The 15,754-nt window shown below is 47.6% G+C and overlaps 6 protein-coding genes across 6 annotated transcripts; 2 read left to right on the top strand and 4 right to left on the bottom strand.

Annotated features, from left to right (window-relative positions):
• Positions 1-785: 785 nt before the first annotated feature.
• FOIG_12814 (uncharacterized protein) lies at positions 786-1,927 on the bottom strand. Its single transcript, XM_031213753.1, has one exon. The coding sequence runs from the start codon at positions 1,713-1,715 to the stop codon at positions 1,152-1,154; it is 564 nt and encodes a 187-aa protein (XP_031056711.1). The 5' UTR covers positions 1,716-1,927; the 3' UTR covers positions 786-1,151.
• Positions 1,928-4,529: 2,602 nt separating this feature from the next.
• On the bottom strand, positions 4,530-5,671 carry FOIG_12813 (uncharacterized protein; the record flags this gene model as incomplete). The annotated part of the gene is made up of 3 exons (XM_031213752.1): positions 4,530-4,688; positions 4,738-4,823; positions 4,884-5,671. 3 exons carry the CDS (start codon positions 5,669-5,671, stop codon positions 4,618-4,620), a joined length of 945 nt encoding a protein of 314 aa, XP_031056710.1. The 3' UTR covers positions 4,530-4,617.
• A 565-nt stretch (positions 5,672-6,236) lies between these two features.
• FOIG_12812 (uncharacterized protein) lies at positions 6,237-8,342 on the top strand. The gene is made up of 2 exons (XM_031213751.1): positions 6,237-6,360; positions 6,408-8,342. The coding sequence occupies exons 1-2, from the start codon at positions 6,287-6,289 to the stop codon at positions 8,062-8,064; spliced, it is 1,731 nt and encodes a 576-aa protein (XP_031056709.1). The 5' UTR covers positions 6,237-6,286; the 3' UTR covers positions 8,065-8,342.
• Positions 8,269-8,649, bottom strand: FOIG_12811 (uncharacterized protein; the record flags this gene model as incomplete). Its single annotated transcript, XM_031213750.1, has 1 exon — positions 8,269-8,649. One exon carries the CDS (start codon positions 8,647-8,649, stop codon positions 8,269-8,271), a length of 381 nt encoding a protein of 126 aa, XP_031056708.1.
• Positions 8,650-10,284: 1,635 nt separating this feature from the next.
• On the top strand, positions 10,285-10,612 carry FOIG_12810 (uncharacterized protein; the record flags this gene model as incomplete). Its single annotated transcript, XM_031213749.1, has 2 exons — positions 10,285-10,322; positions 10,375-10,612. 2 exons carry the CDS (start codon positions 10,285-10,287, stop codon positions 10,610-10,612), a joined length of 276 nt encoding a protein of 91 aa, XP_031056707.1.
• A 121-nt stretch (positions 10,613-10,733) lies between these two features.
• On the bottom strand, positions 10,734-15,708 carry FOIG_12809 (uncharacterized protein; the record flags this gene model as incomplete). The annotated part of the gene is made up of 12 exons (XM_031213748.1): positions 15,102-15,708; positions 14,967-15,049; positions 14,465-14,920; positions 14,435-14,436; positions 14,072-14,412; positions 13,778-14,021; positions 13,133-13,728; positions 12,744-13,089; positions 12,387-12,699; positions 11,721-12,337; positions 11,210-11,673; positions 10,734-11,160 (listed from the first exon to the last, which is right to left on the bottom strand). Exons 1-12 carry the CDS (start codon positions 15,566-15,568, stop codon positions 10,734-10,736), a joined length of 4,356 nt encoding a protein of 1,451 aa, XP_031056706.1. The 5' UTR covers positions 15,569-15,708.
• Between the last annotated feature and the right edge of the window lie 46 nt (positions 15,709-15,754).

The raw sequence follows: 15,754 nt of genomic DNA, 5'->3' as shown, positions 1-15,754 counted from the left end.
GAAACTGAACCTAAGACGCGTGGTTTTGTCATAGAAGGTTGAGTTCTGATCATGCAACATCTTTTCCAGCTGGAATGCTTGATGGACTGGTGGCTCTGACCTCGGGCCTGGATAATACGTCTGTATCCAGGCTTGAACAGCCTTACGATGCTCTGTCGTTGCAAGCAAAGGAGTCACTCCACTCCCTGGAACGAACCGTTGGCCTGTCTGAGAATCGCAAGGCGCTTCGCGCATCAATCTTGAGCTCCTGGCCTCCATTTCCACGGGTCATATCTGAGCGACCTCGTCTTCATAGAGGAGAGGTATAAAGAATATACCCTCCAAAAAAGGCGAAACGTCTCGGAATCCTGATGAGAAGCTTATAAATTGGGAGAAGTATGCCCGTATAGCTTCAATCATAAAGGTGCTGATAGAAAGCCAAAGAGCCTCTGACGTCACTCCTGATATCGAGCTCCAAAGCTGGTTAGAAAAAAGGCCTTGAGGTCTTGGTATAAGAACCAAGGGCTGTCTGGATGAGATATACTATCAGCGGAGGAAATTCCTGAGTCAGGAATACCAGCGCAGAAGAGTCGACCGTTTTTTTTATTTGCTTTTAAACTTGGAGGGCCGGCGGAGAAAAGACAGTGCTTAAAATAACGGGCTGTAGATTAGAAAAGCATATTTAGAGTCGTTCTATACTTGGTTCCTTTCGCTACGTGGTGCTTGGGGTCCTACAACCTTAACCTCCTTCGTCGAAATGAGTCATATGATCTAGGCAGTCACGATCACCTTCATTGCATTAATGGTCTTAATGTTAAAGTAAACGGTAATATCATCCAAGCTATGTAAGATCTATAGATAAGTGTAGTCGCTGTTATACCGCGGCTATGTCCACTATATAACGAATGTCTCGAAGAAGAAATTTTATCCGAACCGCCAAAGAAGAGCCACCAAGTGGCAGCTCCCTCCCCACTAGCTTAACGTGCAGTGGCGATAGCGCGTATACAGTGACAAATGAAGACATTAAATAATTAAGGAGTGTCGTGTAGCGTCATGATCCATCATAGCCTTGCCGGAGGCAACACCTGTCACTTTGGACTACTGCCAGAAGTGACCAGGTCAGAGGTAAGAACATGAACCTCTGAGGCTGTCGAATGAGAGGTATAGATCTCTTAAGCCTTGTAGTCCTTGCCTTCCTTGTGGCCACCACCGGGCTTGTGGTAAGTGGGATAAGGCTGCTTGGTGACAGTCTTGGTAACAGTCTCGGTCTTGTACTTGGTGATGGCAGGCTTCCACTTGTACTTGGTAACCGTGTCGGTTTCTGTCTTTGTCTTTGTGACGGGAGGCTTCCACTTTGTGATAGTGTCGGTCTGAGTCTTGGTGACATACTTGGTGACGGGAGGCTTCCACTTGGTAACGGTGTCGGTCTCGGTCTTGGTGACGTACTTTGTCACGGGGGGCTTCCACTTTGTGACATACTCGGTCTTGGTGACGGGAGGCTTCCACTTGTACTTTGTGACGGTCTCGGTCTCGTACTTGGTGACGGGGTACTTCTTGGTGACAGTCTCGGTCTTGGTGATCGGGGGCTTGTAGATGGGCTTGGTGACGGTGTGGGTAACTGTTGCGGTCACGGTCTTGGTCTTGGGGGGAGGTGGGTAGTGGTCGTTGTTGGGGTTGGGACTGGCGAAGGCCAGAGGGATTGAGATGAGAGGAGCGATGAAGGTTGAGAACTTCATTTTGGCGGATGGAGCGAAGGTATGATGGAGATTTGGTGATGCTCTTGAAAGAGTGGTGAGGAGAGTTGAGTCAGTGGTTGAGCCTGAGCGAGTCTTGGAATGAGGAGATCACAAGTCCTCTTTATACAAGTCGTCTCCATATAGGCCGTCCACTTCTGCTGTCCAACGTCTCTCGATGAGTTGCTCGATTACTACATATTGCGAGATGCACATGCTCAATCGTACCATCACCCAAGTTGGCCTCATCTTCTCACCAACACCCAACCTCAATCCCGCTCGGCCGAATATTGAAAGCTCTTGTTGAGTTATTCAATATTTTCACCTTCACCTGCCAATCATAACAATTATCTTCAGCCATAAGCTCGTATCTGCCGGTCAGCTCGTGTTTATGCAGCCATGAACAAGTATTAATGCAGGTCGACACCCTTTATTGAAGCAAGCGGGACGGGAATATGGTAAAGCTCATCTGTTGTGGCGATTTTGTTATAAGTCAGCTTACCGGTTGACCGTTGTGTTTGGAGGGTCGCTTCGCATATCAGGCTATCTTATCAGAGCGTATCATTCGACGAGTGAAAGAAACAAGCTCTGTACTATTTTAACGGTTTGCACTATCGCAGGCTTGAACTGACGTGAACTGCACACCCGATTGCGTGATCGATACGCTTATCTACACGGGACGCTTTGACATCGAACTCACAATGGTGAAACTGTAGTCTAAATGCCAATATGCCCAGTGACTACCGTTTTTACCGGTTTGCGGGGGATTTACAGGTACCGGGCCTTTAACGCGGAGGTGGTGGCTACACCACGTTACACTCTAAGAGCCAAGAATAACAACAGCCATTTACCGGGCCAGCTGAATTCACGACCCGTGACCCACACACTCCTCAAGTCCATATCTTGGCACGTTATTTTCCGAGATACATCTGTAGAGTTTTCCGCTTGGATGACATTCCCAAAATCTTGTTTTGACAGCGTTACCTTGAAGGATGCAAGCTCACCTCCATCCCAGCCTTACGTGAGTGTCAGAAACAAACCAATAGGCCTGCACAGTCACAGTGATCCAGGCCTTGTAACACGTTGACCGGTCCTGTTGGGCTTACTCTGCATCTGCAAGCTTCAGGTCAAGCCCCGCGTTCCAAGAAAACTCACGCCAATAGACTGTGACTGCTGACAACCTGTTATATGGGGATAGAGGGGAGTTGTCAGATTGCGCAATCGCAGGGGTGTAGTGATTGGCCCGTGGAGACAAGGTACCTGAGCCTACTGATGACCGATCAGGGCGATCAGAGAAAAGTCGATGACGCTAAAACGTAGCGACAACAACGTTTTGTTAGTGGTGGTTGCAGTTATACATTTGACTATGTCAGTGATGAATCATAGAAGGTGCCGGATATAACCTTCTGCTTTGAGGCAACAATGCATGAGAAGAGTAATGTCGTGAGAAATGATTTCTATCCTTGTGTCGTGATGTTACCATCTGCGTGAGATATTGCTGGGCTTACTTTGGGCAGCCTTGCTGGGAATAATGGCGTCGGCTGCATCAATAGCCTTGACGTTGTGTGATAAATGTGATTGAGATATGGCTCGCAGTGGAAACCCAGTGAAGCAATTCATTGGTATAGCCAAGTTTGTGATCAACAGAGGCGTTTTCGGCTGCATAAGATTGAAATGAACTGATGTGTTCACCTAGTGGCTGCCTTGGCAACCTGCAGCCTTCTTTTAAATATGGACATTTATTTTCAGCTGTTGATAAGAACTCTTCAAAATGACGTTTTGTCAATCTTGCGAGATAACGCTAATTCTTGCATCAATTGAACTTGCAAGTGATGATTCGGCAATGGATAGAAGAGGATCCATAGTCAGATGCTAACCAGCATATTCGTTGTTCACAGGCAGCGATATCAATGCATAATATTGGACTGTGTATCGATAAGATGATATGACGGCAATCTGTGACTAAGAGGTTGGTAGGCTTCATCCCAAGCGATGTAGTATTGCATTTTCCCCATAGGGCTTTGTGCTTCACAGTGGCATGCTTCCTGCAGTGAGATGTATTACATTGGGCGTTGGGTTGGCTATTGCACTTGCCATCGCAGAATGGTGTTATAATAAGCTCTGAGATGGTTCGGGAGTGGCGGGAGTGGCAGAACGTTGCACTGGTAAGAACTGTTATTTCTTGTAAGCGTCATTGGTGAGATTGTCTAATTGCGGTTTCCCTCATCGACTTGGACGTGATAGAGCTCGCGAGCATGCCAAATGATATTTTCAGGAGCCTTTTAGAGAGCTCCAGAAGTACATTTTGACTTCGATAGGTAAGGCTCAGCATTGCAGTTGGAATGAACTTCATCTGATAGTAGATGATTGCCATCAGCAGTAGAGAGCAGTCCTGATCCTTGCAGCTTGGCGCGTCAGATCACAACTCAGGTCATCCCAGCCAGTAACGGTGACCAATCAAAGATGCATTGACCTTCCAAGATCCCCGTAGGCCGCTAATGCTCCTCAAGTCTTGTTGTCTCCTGTTTGCAAAGCTTGTCTCCCCTTGTAGTTGTTGAGGCTACCGCAAGACCAAAGGTGAGGAGGCCCTTCAAAGGTCGTGGCGGGTAACTTGATCCCTTAGGTCTGCAAGTTTCAACACTAGTTGTCATAAAAGATCGAGTCACATGATTGGTATACAATTTGTTAGTAGCATATTGTTAAGTGCGAAGAGGATGCATTAGTCGTCGCAAAGAAAGTGAATATTTACTACAAATGAAATATAAATTTTCTATCAAGTGGTAAACTCTGCAATGATTTATCACACGCTATTTTAACCACTCGCGCTTTTGCAACTCGTTATATATGCAACTGAATGAACCCCTCTAATTCCTTAAATATCCATCACTCGTGCTTCTCCAGCCAACTATTTCGACCCCTCAAATCCTACTCGTGATCCAGATACAACAGACAGTTCCGTATATGAGCTTTCAGCATCTAGAAGTTATTAGTTTCGGAGGTCACTTTGTCCTTTGACATATCTTACCAAGCTTGGGGGTCTGATCGACAAACCACGGGAAGAAATATCCAGGATGTAGAATGGTCTGCGACAAAGTCGCAATGAGAATCATGCTTCACCCATGTTATTAGCAGTTCGTTTGACCATAGTCTAGAGTTCAAGGCAGTACTCACACTGACTCAAAGATAATGAAAGGGATTTGCTCTCTCATGAGCTTATTGCCCCAACCGCCTCGCATCTCCGCAATGCGATACACGCAGCGGATATAAATCGCCATAAACGCCGTCGTAAGTCCACCCAAGAACAATCTAAAGCGAAGAGTTCGCCAAGCCTGGAGGGAATTGCCCTCAAGAGGATTCGTAGTAAGAGCTCTCATTCTTCTGACGCAGAATAAAGTTGCAAGTATCGCAAAGATTGATAGCGTCACGACTTGAAAAGCTATACCCGCCATCATGATATTATTGCCCATTTCGATCCTATCTTTGTCCGTGCTGAAGTCAGAAGTCGCTGTGATACCACCGCCAACAGCTTGCAAAACCAACGATACAACATCCGCAGTGATGAAGATGATAGTATACCATTTTGGTTTCAGCACAGACCACTTGGCTCCAAAGAGCGCAACGATATGTTTTAGCATGAGATATACAGCCGCGCTGTTGAATGCAGGGCCAATAATCAGGCAGCAGATCTGCGCTTGGAAGGGTATCGCGTTGAATGGTTGAAAGTACATCCCCACGCGTCCGACATAGCCCAAGACTTGGGCTAAGCAGCCCAGACTGAGAACAATCGCATAGGCGCGGATGCGGAAACGAATGCCGAGGACGATATTAGCAACGAATGCGATGCCGAAAAGCACAGCTAAGAAAATGTTGCCGCCGAGATTAGGACGATAGCCATAAGTTGTGAGCTCGATAGGGCACTCTTTGGAGATGTGAGTGCAAATGAGTGGGTCTGAGGACATCGTGAGAAGTGATATTGTTGTTGACGAGATACGATAGGAGGAGGCGATGCAAAATGTTGTGTTTAATTGGAATTGAACATTCTTTCGGTTGAGATTTCAGCGCTCGCTTATATATCAACCCGTTTCCTCGTTCTTCTACGCCCTTTGCGAAAATTCATCACATCTCGGTGTTTGATACGAATTATCTAACTATAGCCATCATCTCTGATTGGTCAAAAGACCGAGCGTCGAAGAAAGCAGCAATCTCATCATGGTCTGAGGATCTGAAACGCGTCACCAAAATTAAGCATACGATAAAAGATTACGTCCCCTAGTCAGGTCCAATCTTATCGATTCTTGTTCCAATTGGTCAATCGTCTCAGGCACAGGATTGAAGAGAATCCTTCACCTCGGTCTTTGTCTCAGCCTCTTTTCCCATCGTAAGCCGGGCTAATTCTAATTGGACACTTATCTTCTTCGCCCCATTAATCGCTCGGTCTTTCAGTTTGCGCTAGCATCGTTTTGGCGATCATGACTCCCTGTCAGCCTCGTGGGGACGGGGGCTGATTTGCTGACGGTTTTAATAACGCCTTCGGTCTTTGCATTTTCTGTCTCCTCGGTCTTCAGCAAGCCAAGATGGTAGATGCGACTAAACCCAAGAGAACGAGGACCAATGTTAAGCAGTCCAAGTTTGGCTGTTTCACGTGCAAGTATGACACGTGTTCTCTCGTTGTTACTGCAATGCTGACTCGTGCAGGGCCCGGCGAATCAAGTGCGATGAAGGCAAGCCGGCTTGTCAACGGTGCTTAATTTCGAAGCGAGAATGCCAAGGGTATCCCCGAGGTGCATATCCAGACTCGGATAACACTGCATCGACGACTTTATCGCTTGTATCCGCCTCTTCTTCGCCCTCAGACTCCTCCTCGTCGCAATCACCCTCGGCAATAATCATCTCGACCTTGAGATCCCTCGCCTTTAACCCCTATTCCCTCTCGAGTCCGTTCGTCGACCTCGGCTGTAAAGTCTTGGTCCAGAGTCCCCGTCGTGCAAGGAACAATGTTGAGCAAACATTCTGGTCCTGTACCGTCCTCCAATTAGCCCAATCTATCCCCTCAGTACGCGCCGCCATCGAGGCATTCGGCACATCCTACAGCGAATATGTCCTCAGAGGCACATCTCCACGGCCAGGCTTTGAAACCACAAAGCGTTACTCACAGGCCCTGAGGTTGGTGCAGCAAGACCTTGTCACCTTGCCGAATGGTCCCATTCCATGTGTCGTTGCCTGTCTGTTCCTTGGGTTTGTGGAGGCTTTGCAGCAGAGACTCAACAAGGCCCTTGTGCATCTCCAGGGTACTTTCTCCCTCATGATGTCACTGACCGATAAACAACTTCTTGCAGAGGTTGATACCGATAGTCTTGTGTTGCTCTTGAAGAAGCTTGACCTCCATGTCGCTACATACGCCGTATCCCATCCCCCAAATCTTCCCATGAAACCATTTGTCATGGGTGAGGTACTACAGTCCTATCCACCAGATGGGTCACTGTTCAAGATTCTACACTCAAGCTACCATTTCACCGCCAAAGCCTTCCGGTACAAGTACACCAGTCGCCGCACGATTCCACCCGAACTTCTTATAGAACAGGGCCGACAGCTTGCCAATTTGAAGCAGTGGCTATCACTCAACGAGATCCCAGCTACTTCTAATACCGAATCACACGAATCGCTCATCGTTCTACGATCTCAATGTCTCGCTGCTCTGGTCAACACCGCCACTATTCTCGAGCCACGTGAGACAGTCTACGATTGTTACGGCCCGGAATTTGAAGAAATCATCACATCAATTGGGGCATTGTTATTGAGCAAAAGCCTCCAAGGTGCGCCAAGACGCAAGAACTCGGACTGGCTACCGTCTTTCGTGCCTGAAATGGGCATAATTCACCCATTGTATTTCACAGCAAAGAAATACAGAAGCCCGTTCTGGCGTCGAAAGGCATTGGGCCTCATACTGAAAAGTGGAAAGGAAGGTCCATGGTGCGCTGAGACGGAAGGGTCCTTGATAGCAGCCCTCATCAACGCTGAAGAAGGGACTTTCGACAAGGAATCGCTTCGTTTGGGACATACACTGGATCAAAGTCCCGCTTGCATACCAGAGGAGAAAAGATTCAGCCACGTCTGGGCAAGTGATCCTGAAAGCGAAAATGGGGAGTGCACGTATAATACGAGAAAGAGATATACGAGAACCATGATTTATAGATGTCGGGATGTAGAAGCGTTTATGCGAGATAGAAAAGGGCAGATTCCAAGGGGCATCCCTTGGGTGGACCCTGAGCTTTGTGAGATTGATCATGAATGGTGGATTGGACGGGAGGAGCCGTTGGAGATAATCTTTTCGGTTGGGGAAGGGGCAGCATGATCGCGGGAATTCTAGGAGGATTTCATCAATATTCATGGGAATGGTAGCGAGGTAGGGTTATAGAATAACGGCTGAATGTTGGGATTTATTGTCGAGATCGAACGCATGGTCAACAGCAGCTGAACAGTAGATGGCTATACCTCTAAGATAACATTTTTCCGTGCAAGCTCAACGCCGACCAAGAAATCCCATCTTCCTGGTCATTTACTCCTTAAGACAAGTCTCCTCCTTCTCATTCAAATTAGTAATAACCGAAGCCTCACAAAACACAAAACCAGCAGCTTCAAGGAACACCGCAGCACCAGCGGTCAGAACATCCACAGCAACAGCAGCCGTACCGCAGGCAAAGACCTCAGCAACAGCAGTGGTAGTAGCAGAAAGACGACACCGCTTACAAGCCTCGCTGCAATTTCCCTCGTCGAGAAGAAGTCGTCCACGGCCCTGTCCGCCCTCGATAGCTTTGGCGGAGTCTTCGCGGGCTTGCTGGAGGGCAGCCTCATTGGCGGCGTTTTGGCGCTTGGTGGGGAGGGTGCCGGCCCAGGCGGAGGTGGTGAGGATGGTGGTGATGATGATTGAGGCCTTCATGATGAAATTCTGGAGGGAGATTAGTCATGTTCTAGCACTGTAAGGGCTTTGGGATTTAACGACGGTATGGGCATACTTAAATAATGAAAAGGTCAAGACCAGCTTGTTCTGAAAAGAATAGAATGAGAAGTGAGGAAGAAGAATTGTTGATGTTGCGACTGTTGAGAAAGATGTTGAATCGGCAATGGCAATGGGAATGCTCTTTATACAGAAACCAGTTGCCAGGGCTATCGACAGACAATCATTGGACAAGCTTGTAAAGAACTCTATCTATGGCGCATGAACACCAAGAAAGATGACTATTCCCAAAGTATCCAGGAGTCAGACTGGCGAGTCATGGGATATTCCAACATCGCGCCTTCTGATCAGATCTTGAACATTCAAAGGCCCTGATTCTCCTACACCCGTATCAACACTCTAAGAAGATGGTCCGTTTTCAAATTAAAGTTCACTACGAAATCAGACTATTCAGATTCTCTAACAGATCTGTAGAATACATTGAGCGAATGCAGTAATTCAATCGTGTATGAACTTTTGACAGCGGTTTTATTAACCTAATTGGGCTGACGCAGGTTAAGCTTACAATTATGCATGGATGTGAAACGAACGGCACTGCGGTCTCATCTAAACCTTAACTGTCAAATAGGAAAATCTGCTCTAGTCATAACACTGCAGTTCCTTCACAATTGCCAAGACTGGTTTCAGGGATCTTGGCAATCTACCCCTCAAATTCGCAATGCGTCATGAGGACATATCAGAAGTTCATTCATCAACGGCGTCTTTCTGTTGAGATCTGAGTATACTGCAGTAAAGATAATTATCAGCTTATGATTATCAGCTTCTTGTCTTCATGACTAAGCAAGGAATTGCCTCGATGTATGAGATGAATTATTGAGACCTAGGAGTCATCGGAAGAAAGCGACATAAGCATTGCACTTCTCATAGAAATAAACATGCATTCAAACATTCCTGCATGGACTCATATTATTCTCCATCTATTCAATTGAGAAGCCCTGGATCTATCGTCCTGGCTTCAACTCCAAGTTGGTAAGCCCTAGTCAGTAAATTGAGTTTCTCTGAGGCAAACGTGACACCGTCTCGGATTTATGCCTTCCGAGCCTATAGCATAGAAGCAGTTTCAGAACAATTTAGCCTTAGTATCGTTTGCGAATTGGATTCTTTTTTAGGAATGTAATAATATTACAAGCCGTCTTCTGCTTGGAATCATGCGATGATAGTGTTGAGATGACTTGAGTCAAACCGCGAGAATATGGAACAGTAGAGAAAATAAACTTTCAATGACTCGCATCGACTGGTTTCAGACATGCAAAGACTCCTTTGTTGAACCGAAACCCCATTTCTCCTGTCTGGACTACTAGGTAGTGTAGATGATTAACTAGATCATCGATCTATGCTGACTATAAGAGGTGCTTCATTCCTCGACTAGAACATCTAAGTAGCAGCATCATCAATATCTCTTCATCTACTTCCTTATCAGATCAGCCATTCCCCTCCCCAGGTTTCGATAACCACAACTCAAGGTAATCACTTAATATACTAGACTCATCTGATAAAGTCTAACAAAGTACCAGTCTATTTCACCAAAGTTAAGCAGGTCTTAGCAAAATCATCAAAATGAAGTTCTTCACCATCGCCCTTCTCTCTTCCGTTAGGTAAATCCCTCCTCTTTCCTCTCCATTCTCCACTGACATATGCCGAATACAGCACCGTCATGGCTATTGACTGCTTCTGCGTTACCACTGACGATGACGTTGCCGCTGGTCGGCTTCCTCAGCGCACGTTCAGGCTCAGTGGTCGTTGCGAGGAACTCGGAGGGAAACCTGATATCGAGTCACGTACTTGCGAATTACTCCCGGATGCTGCTGCTTTCACTGAGGCGGATTGCAACGCTGACTCTGGCGACAGAGTCCTTGTTCCCAACTGCTTTGCTTCTGTTCTCTAAATCTAAGGCGGACTTGGATACAAGGGATGTATTAGGGAGGTTCCAAGAACTAAGAAGCAACTATATGAATAGAAAGTCTCTTGATGTGGGGTACCGAAAGTACTAAGTGGCCTGAAAAAGTCTACTTCTTCCAAAACAATAATCGTGTTCCCTTCTTAGGGACCCTGATCAACCAATATGCTGCTAACGCTGCAATGATATCGAACACAATAAAAGCCCACAGCAGACCAAAGTTTCTCCATCTCTCACTGTAGAGAATACTCAGAGTTGTAAGGTATGTATCAGTCGAAGCAATCGGACAGTAAAGGCACGTCTGGTTCGACCCTGGGTTGGACAGAGCGCCTCCGACCGCTTGCACAAATTGGCCAACATACTCGCCGCAAGTGAGATTTGCTGGCGTCTGGAATTGTAGAAACTCGATCTCTGAGCATGTTAACTCTTGCTTGCCAACGCCATTTGAGATCATGGCACCGATGAGGTAGGTCAAGGGAGAGACGCGATACATCAAGGTCCAGAATCCAGGGAGGCTCGCGTATGGTACGAGGACACTGTGTAAATGTTAGAAGACCGAAAAGATCATGGAAACAAGTGATTTACCCGCAGAAGACAAGAGCCATCATGAATAGGAACAACCCAAGCGTCGCTCCAACCTCAGCAGTCGGCGCCCCAGCAACACACATATGCGCAAACGTTCCCTCATACACCATAAAAGCCCACGTCAAGAGAAACATGTATGCCCCTCGCTCATGCTGCGTATCCGTGATGCGACCATTATCATACATACCAACGAGGAAGTAGAACGGGAAGTAGATCGCCAAAGATGCCACAGAGTTCCAAGCCATTTCGATGACTGTGTTGGCGAGAATGAGATTGTACCAAGCATATGTCTTTGAAGATCTTTCGCGACCTTCGTAGAGTGTTCGTTGGGTGACGAAGCCTGGCATTGTTTGGTAGATTAGGAATGCAAAGATCACGAGGAGCATGAAGATCGAGAAGAGTTGGTTCTGGAGACCCTGGAGGGATAGTGGGGAGTTTTGGAAAGAGAGGCCGATAAAGAGACTCTGAGATATGTTAGTAAATGTTTGTGAAGGGTCAGTGGCTGCCTTACCGTGATGAAACAAAGGGAGAGCTTGGAGTAGATGTAGGTTGGCGTTCGCCAGTATTGCTGGGCAACGCGCTGAGTGCAAGCCAGGAACTGCTGTGAAACCGAAGCAGCGTAAGAGGTATCCTGTGTGTCTGCTTCGCTAGTAACGTGTCTCGACTGGGCCAGGCTGTCAAGCTCCTTCTGAACACCGTGGAACTCAGAACTCGCCTTCCAGGTCTCGACCCAGTCACGATTCGTATGAGCACCCGGTGCAGCACCGATAACGTGGAGCATCCACTCAGCGGGATTTTCTTCCGGTCGGCACTGAACAGCATCATGTCTCTCAAAGTATCCCGTCAAGGCAGTGGCATTCTCACCAATATCGCCAAAGTAAACAGTCCTGCCACCTTTCGCCAGAAGTAAAAGTCGGTCAAATTGCTGAAAGATGATGCCGGATGGCTGGTGAATGGTACACAGGATAGCCAGACCGTGGTTTGCGAGCTTCTTGAGGAGAGACACGATTGCCCATGCTGTTTGACTGTCGAGCCCAGAGGTTGGTTCGTCAAGAAAGATAAGGGCTTCGGGTTTGGCGACTAGCTCGACACCGATGGAAAGGCGCTTCCTTTGCTCTACGTTTAGACCTGATTTGTTAGTCGTCTGCAACAGCTATAGATTGGCAGAGTGACATACCTTTACCCGAAACTCCTATGACAGCATCTGCATATGAACCCATCTCCAACAGGCTGATCACCTCTTCAACGTAGTCTATCTTGTCTTGCATGCAAACAGAAGACGGTTGCCGGAGAGCTGCGCTGAATCGAAGCGCCTCTCTCACAGTAGACGTCTCGAGGTGAATGTCCTGCTGCTGTACGTATCCGGTGGTTCTCTGGAATGACTTGCCACGCGGTAGTCCATTGACAAGTATGTCGCCCGTGATGACACCCACAGTAACGCGATCGGCTAAAACGTCGAGAAGCGTGGTCTTTCCGGCTCCGGTGGCACCCTGCAATTGTTAGAGCACGTATTAAAAAGGTAAAGGTGACTTACCATCAAAGCCGTCAGCTTTCCGGGCTGAACCCAGCCATTAACGTCTGAGAGAATGCGGCGTGTTTCGCCCTTGACTTTAACATCATAGCACACATTTCTCCAGCAGAATGTAGAGGAGCTCGGTGGCTTCTCAGTCGGAACGTGATCCATGTCATCATTCACTACTTGCGCAGGCTGAAATTCGGACTTGACGGCTTCTTCGTCGGAGGTCTCTGGATGCCGAGATTTCTTGACTTTGCGAAATACGAGAACCTCACCCTTGGATGCTTCGGACGAGAAGTACTCCGCCGCAAAGAGATACGTAAAGGTAAAGAAGATGATGAAAGCGATGAGGATGCCAAAGTTCCTAACAAGTTAGCTAAGTCTAGAAGATACATGTTATAACGTACCTCCATAGATGCGAGTAGTGGTACTTATAAACAGTCCCCATAAAGAAATCACCGTCTATGAAATCCCGGCCTGGCAGAGCACCAGCAACAGAACAGGTTCTCTGCATCGGCTCAATATCTTCGTACCCCGGACCAGACGGTATCATTGTCTGACATCCAAAAGACCTACCGGAGAACTCGTTGGCGACCAAAGATTCGTAAGCGTAAGCGATCGGGTTGACATAGTTGATCCACCTGAGCCAGCCCTTCATACTACGAATAGGTAAGACGAATCCAGCATAGATGACCAAGCCTATTATGAAGATGGCAGCGGGGACGAGGGCTTGATGGACCGTCTTGGAGGACTGGGCGATGGTGCGAAGGATCATTGACATAGTCATCGTAGTGGTAAAGCCGAAGAGGAGAAAAATAAAGAAAGCCGAGGCATCGCGACGGAGGTGCACCATAAAGTAGAGCGGAATGTTGAAAGCGAGAGTTGAGATTATCTTGGACGGTAAATCGCAGATGATGGAAGAGACAGACTCGGAAAGAGGTCGATATAGGGCATATCTTGCATGTTTCTCGACAATCGGTCGCTGGACATAGAGAGCCAGGATCTATCCAACAGTCAGTAAGAACAAGTCCATGGTGAAGTAGTTAACATACTTCCAGAGCACTGCTAAGGCCGTTGAATAGAATAGCGAAGAAAATCACCGAGGCTCGTCGGTTCATAGCGTCAGCAGTGCTGGGTAAGTCGAAATAAACACTACCAAGAACAAGTGACATGACAAAGTTGACTGCAATAGTAACAACGAAAAAGGTCTTGTCACCGAGAAGTCTCTTAACACCTCGACCAATACATAAATGGATCTGCATTGGGATCGAGATTGTAAAAGGGCTCTTGTCAGATCTTCAAAATAGGTCAGTATTTCAACATCTCAGTGATAGAAGGTGACGGACGTGAACTTAGCCTTCTGAGCTCTTCTGATACCCTTCAGCGTCTCAACTTGTTTCCCGTCGAGAGGATACTGGATCTCAAACGCAGCGATGTCACTGAGAAGTGATGACCTGTGTTGGCTCATTCTCCACTCATCGGCGAATTCATCGGGACTGCGGGGGACCTTATTCTCAAAACCAGGTCTCACGATGCGTTCGTCAGGGTTTGTGAGGGATGTTAGGAAGTCGGCAGTCGTTTGGCGGGGAGGACATTCGAAACCCATGGCGGTAAAGTATTGTGTCGCTTCGCTTGTTGGGCCGAAGAAGATCTGGCGGCCTTCGTAGAGGAGGAGGACCTTGTCAAACTCCTGTGGATGACAGTTAGACTTCTGTTAGGTGCTAGGGTTGAGGGGATACTTGCATCGTACGCTGCCTGGCTAGCCTGATACATCGCAACAACCGCACTAGCACCACCAAGCTTCGTCCCAAGCCTCAACTTCCTCACAAACTCCAGCGCCGTGGCACTATCCAACCCCCTCGTGCTATTGTCCCAACATTGAATGGCGCTCTGATTCAGAATCGCTTCTGCAATACTAACACGCTTTCTCTCACCGCCACTAACGCCTCTGATAAAGTCATCGCCAACCTTGGTGTTGAGCGTGTTGGAGATACCAAACATGGCCATTACGGCGTCTCTCATGTGTTCGGCGTAGACGTGACGGGATATGTTGGCGATGATGTGTTGGGGTGTGCGGGCGAGGGCGGCGAAGAGCAGGGTGTCACCGACGGTTAGTTGGGGGAAATGGATGTCTGTTTCGGCTTGGTAGATTACTTCTCCACGGAAGTTGCGATGCATTAGATCCCAGGGGATGCCTAGAAGATTAGACGACGTGAGACAGCATGATTGGGGGGAGGGTACCTTGGTAGTTGAACTCGGATGAGTCGTCGAGGTGTAAGCCGTGAGTATGCCCAGCGATCGTTTTGAGAAGTGTAGAAACACCACTGTAATTTTATGTTAGAATCACATTAGTGGTTACAATCGTTGATGACATACCTCCCCGGACGACCTAGCACAAGAAGCAACTCTCCGCTCTTGACCAAGCCATCAAAATCAGAGATAATCTTGACCTTCTGCTTCCTCTTCGCAAACCAATTCAACGCAGCAAGGGGACTTCTCCAGATAACATTAAGCACATCTTTCTGGAACTCGGTTGGATCGCTGAACCCATGCACACTGAGATTTCGCCAGGATACACCAGCTGTATACCGCGGATGCTTGCTTGGGTCTTTGGAGAAAGTGTGAAGCAAGGCCTTGACCCATGATTCAGGCTCGAAGTCTGGGGATTTCGGGTCAAGGTGGGAGTCTTGGGCGAGGAATGGGTTGATGTTGGTTGAGAGCGCGGAGAATGTACGAGTCAGAGAGAATGTTCGGGCGAGTTGCAGCACTGGTTCGGCGGTGTCTTCGACGGCCGTCTCAGCCTCTGTGTCCTGGGGCGTAGAGGGGGGCGCAATTGCATACATCCTGAAGTAGTAACAAGCGAATATTAGATTAAACGAATGGATTGTGCTTTTCTTTGCACTCAACGAAAAACGAAGATGCAATCATGATTCATATATGGAAGTCTACAGAGTTAGCTGTAAGCGGCGTCATAGGAACCCACTTCTTCCTAATTTCCGAAACACGACTCCATTCATTCCAAGGCATAT

The sequence above is a fragment of the Fusarium odoratissimum genome, assembly GCF_000260195.1.
Source record: "Fusarium odoratissimum NRRL 54006 unplaced genomic scaffold supercont1.28, whole genome shotgun sequence".
Taxonomy (NCBI): domain Eukaryota; kingdom Fungi; phylum Ascomycota; class Sordariomycetes; order Hypocreales; family Nectriaceae; genus Fusarium; species Fusarium odoratissimum.
Note: the sequence above shows the minus strand (reverse complement) of the source record. Positions and strands in the feature narration are given on the sequence as shown.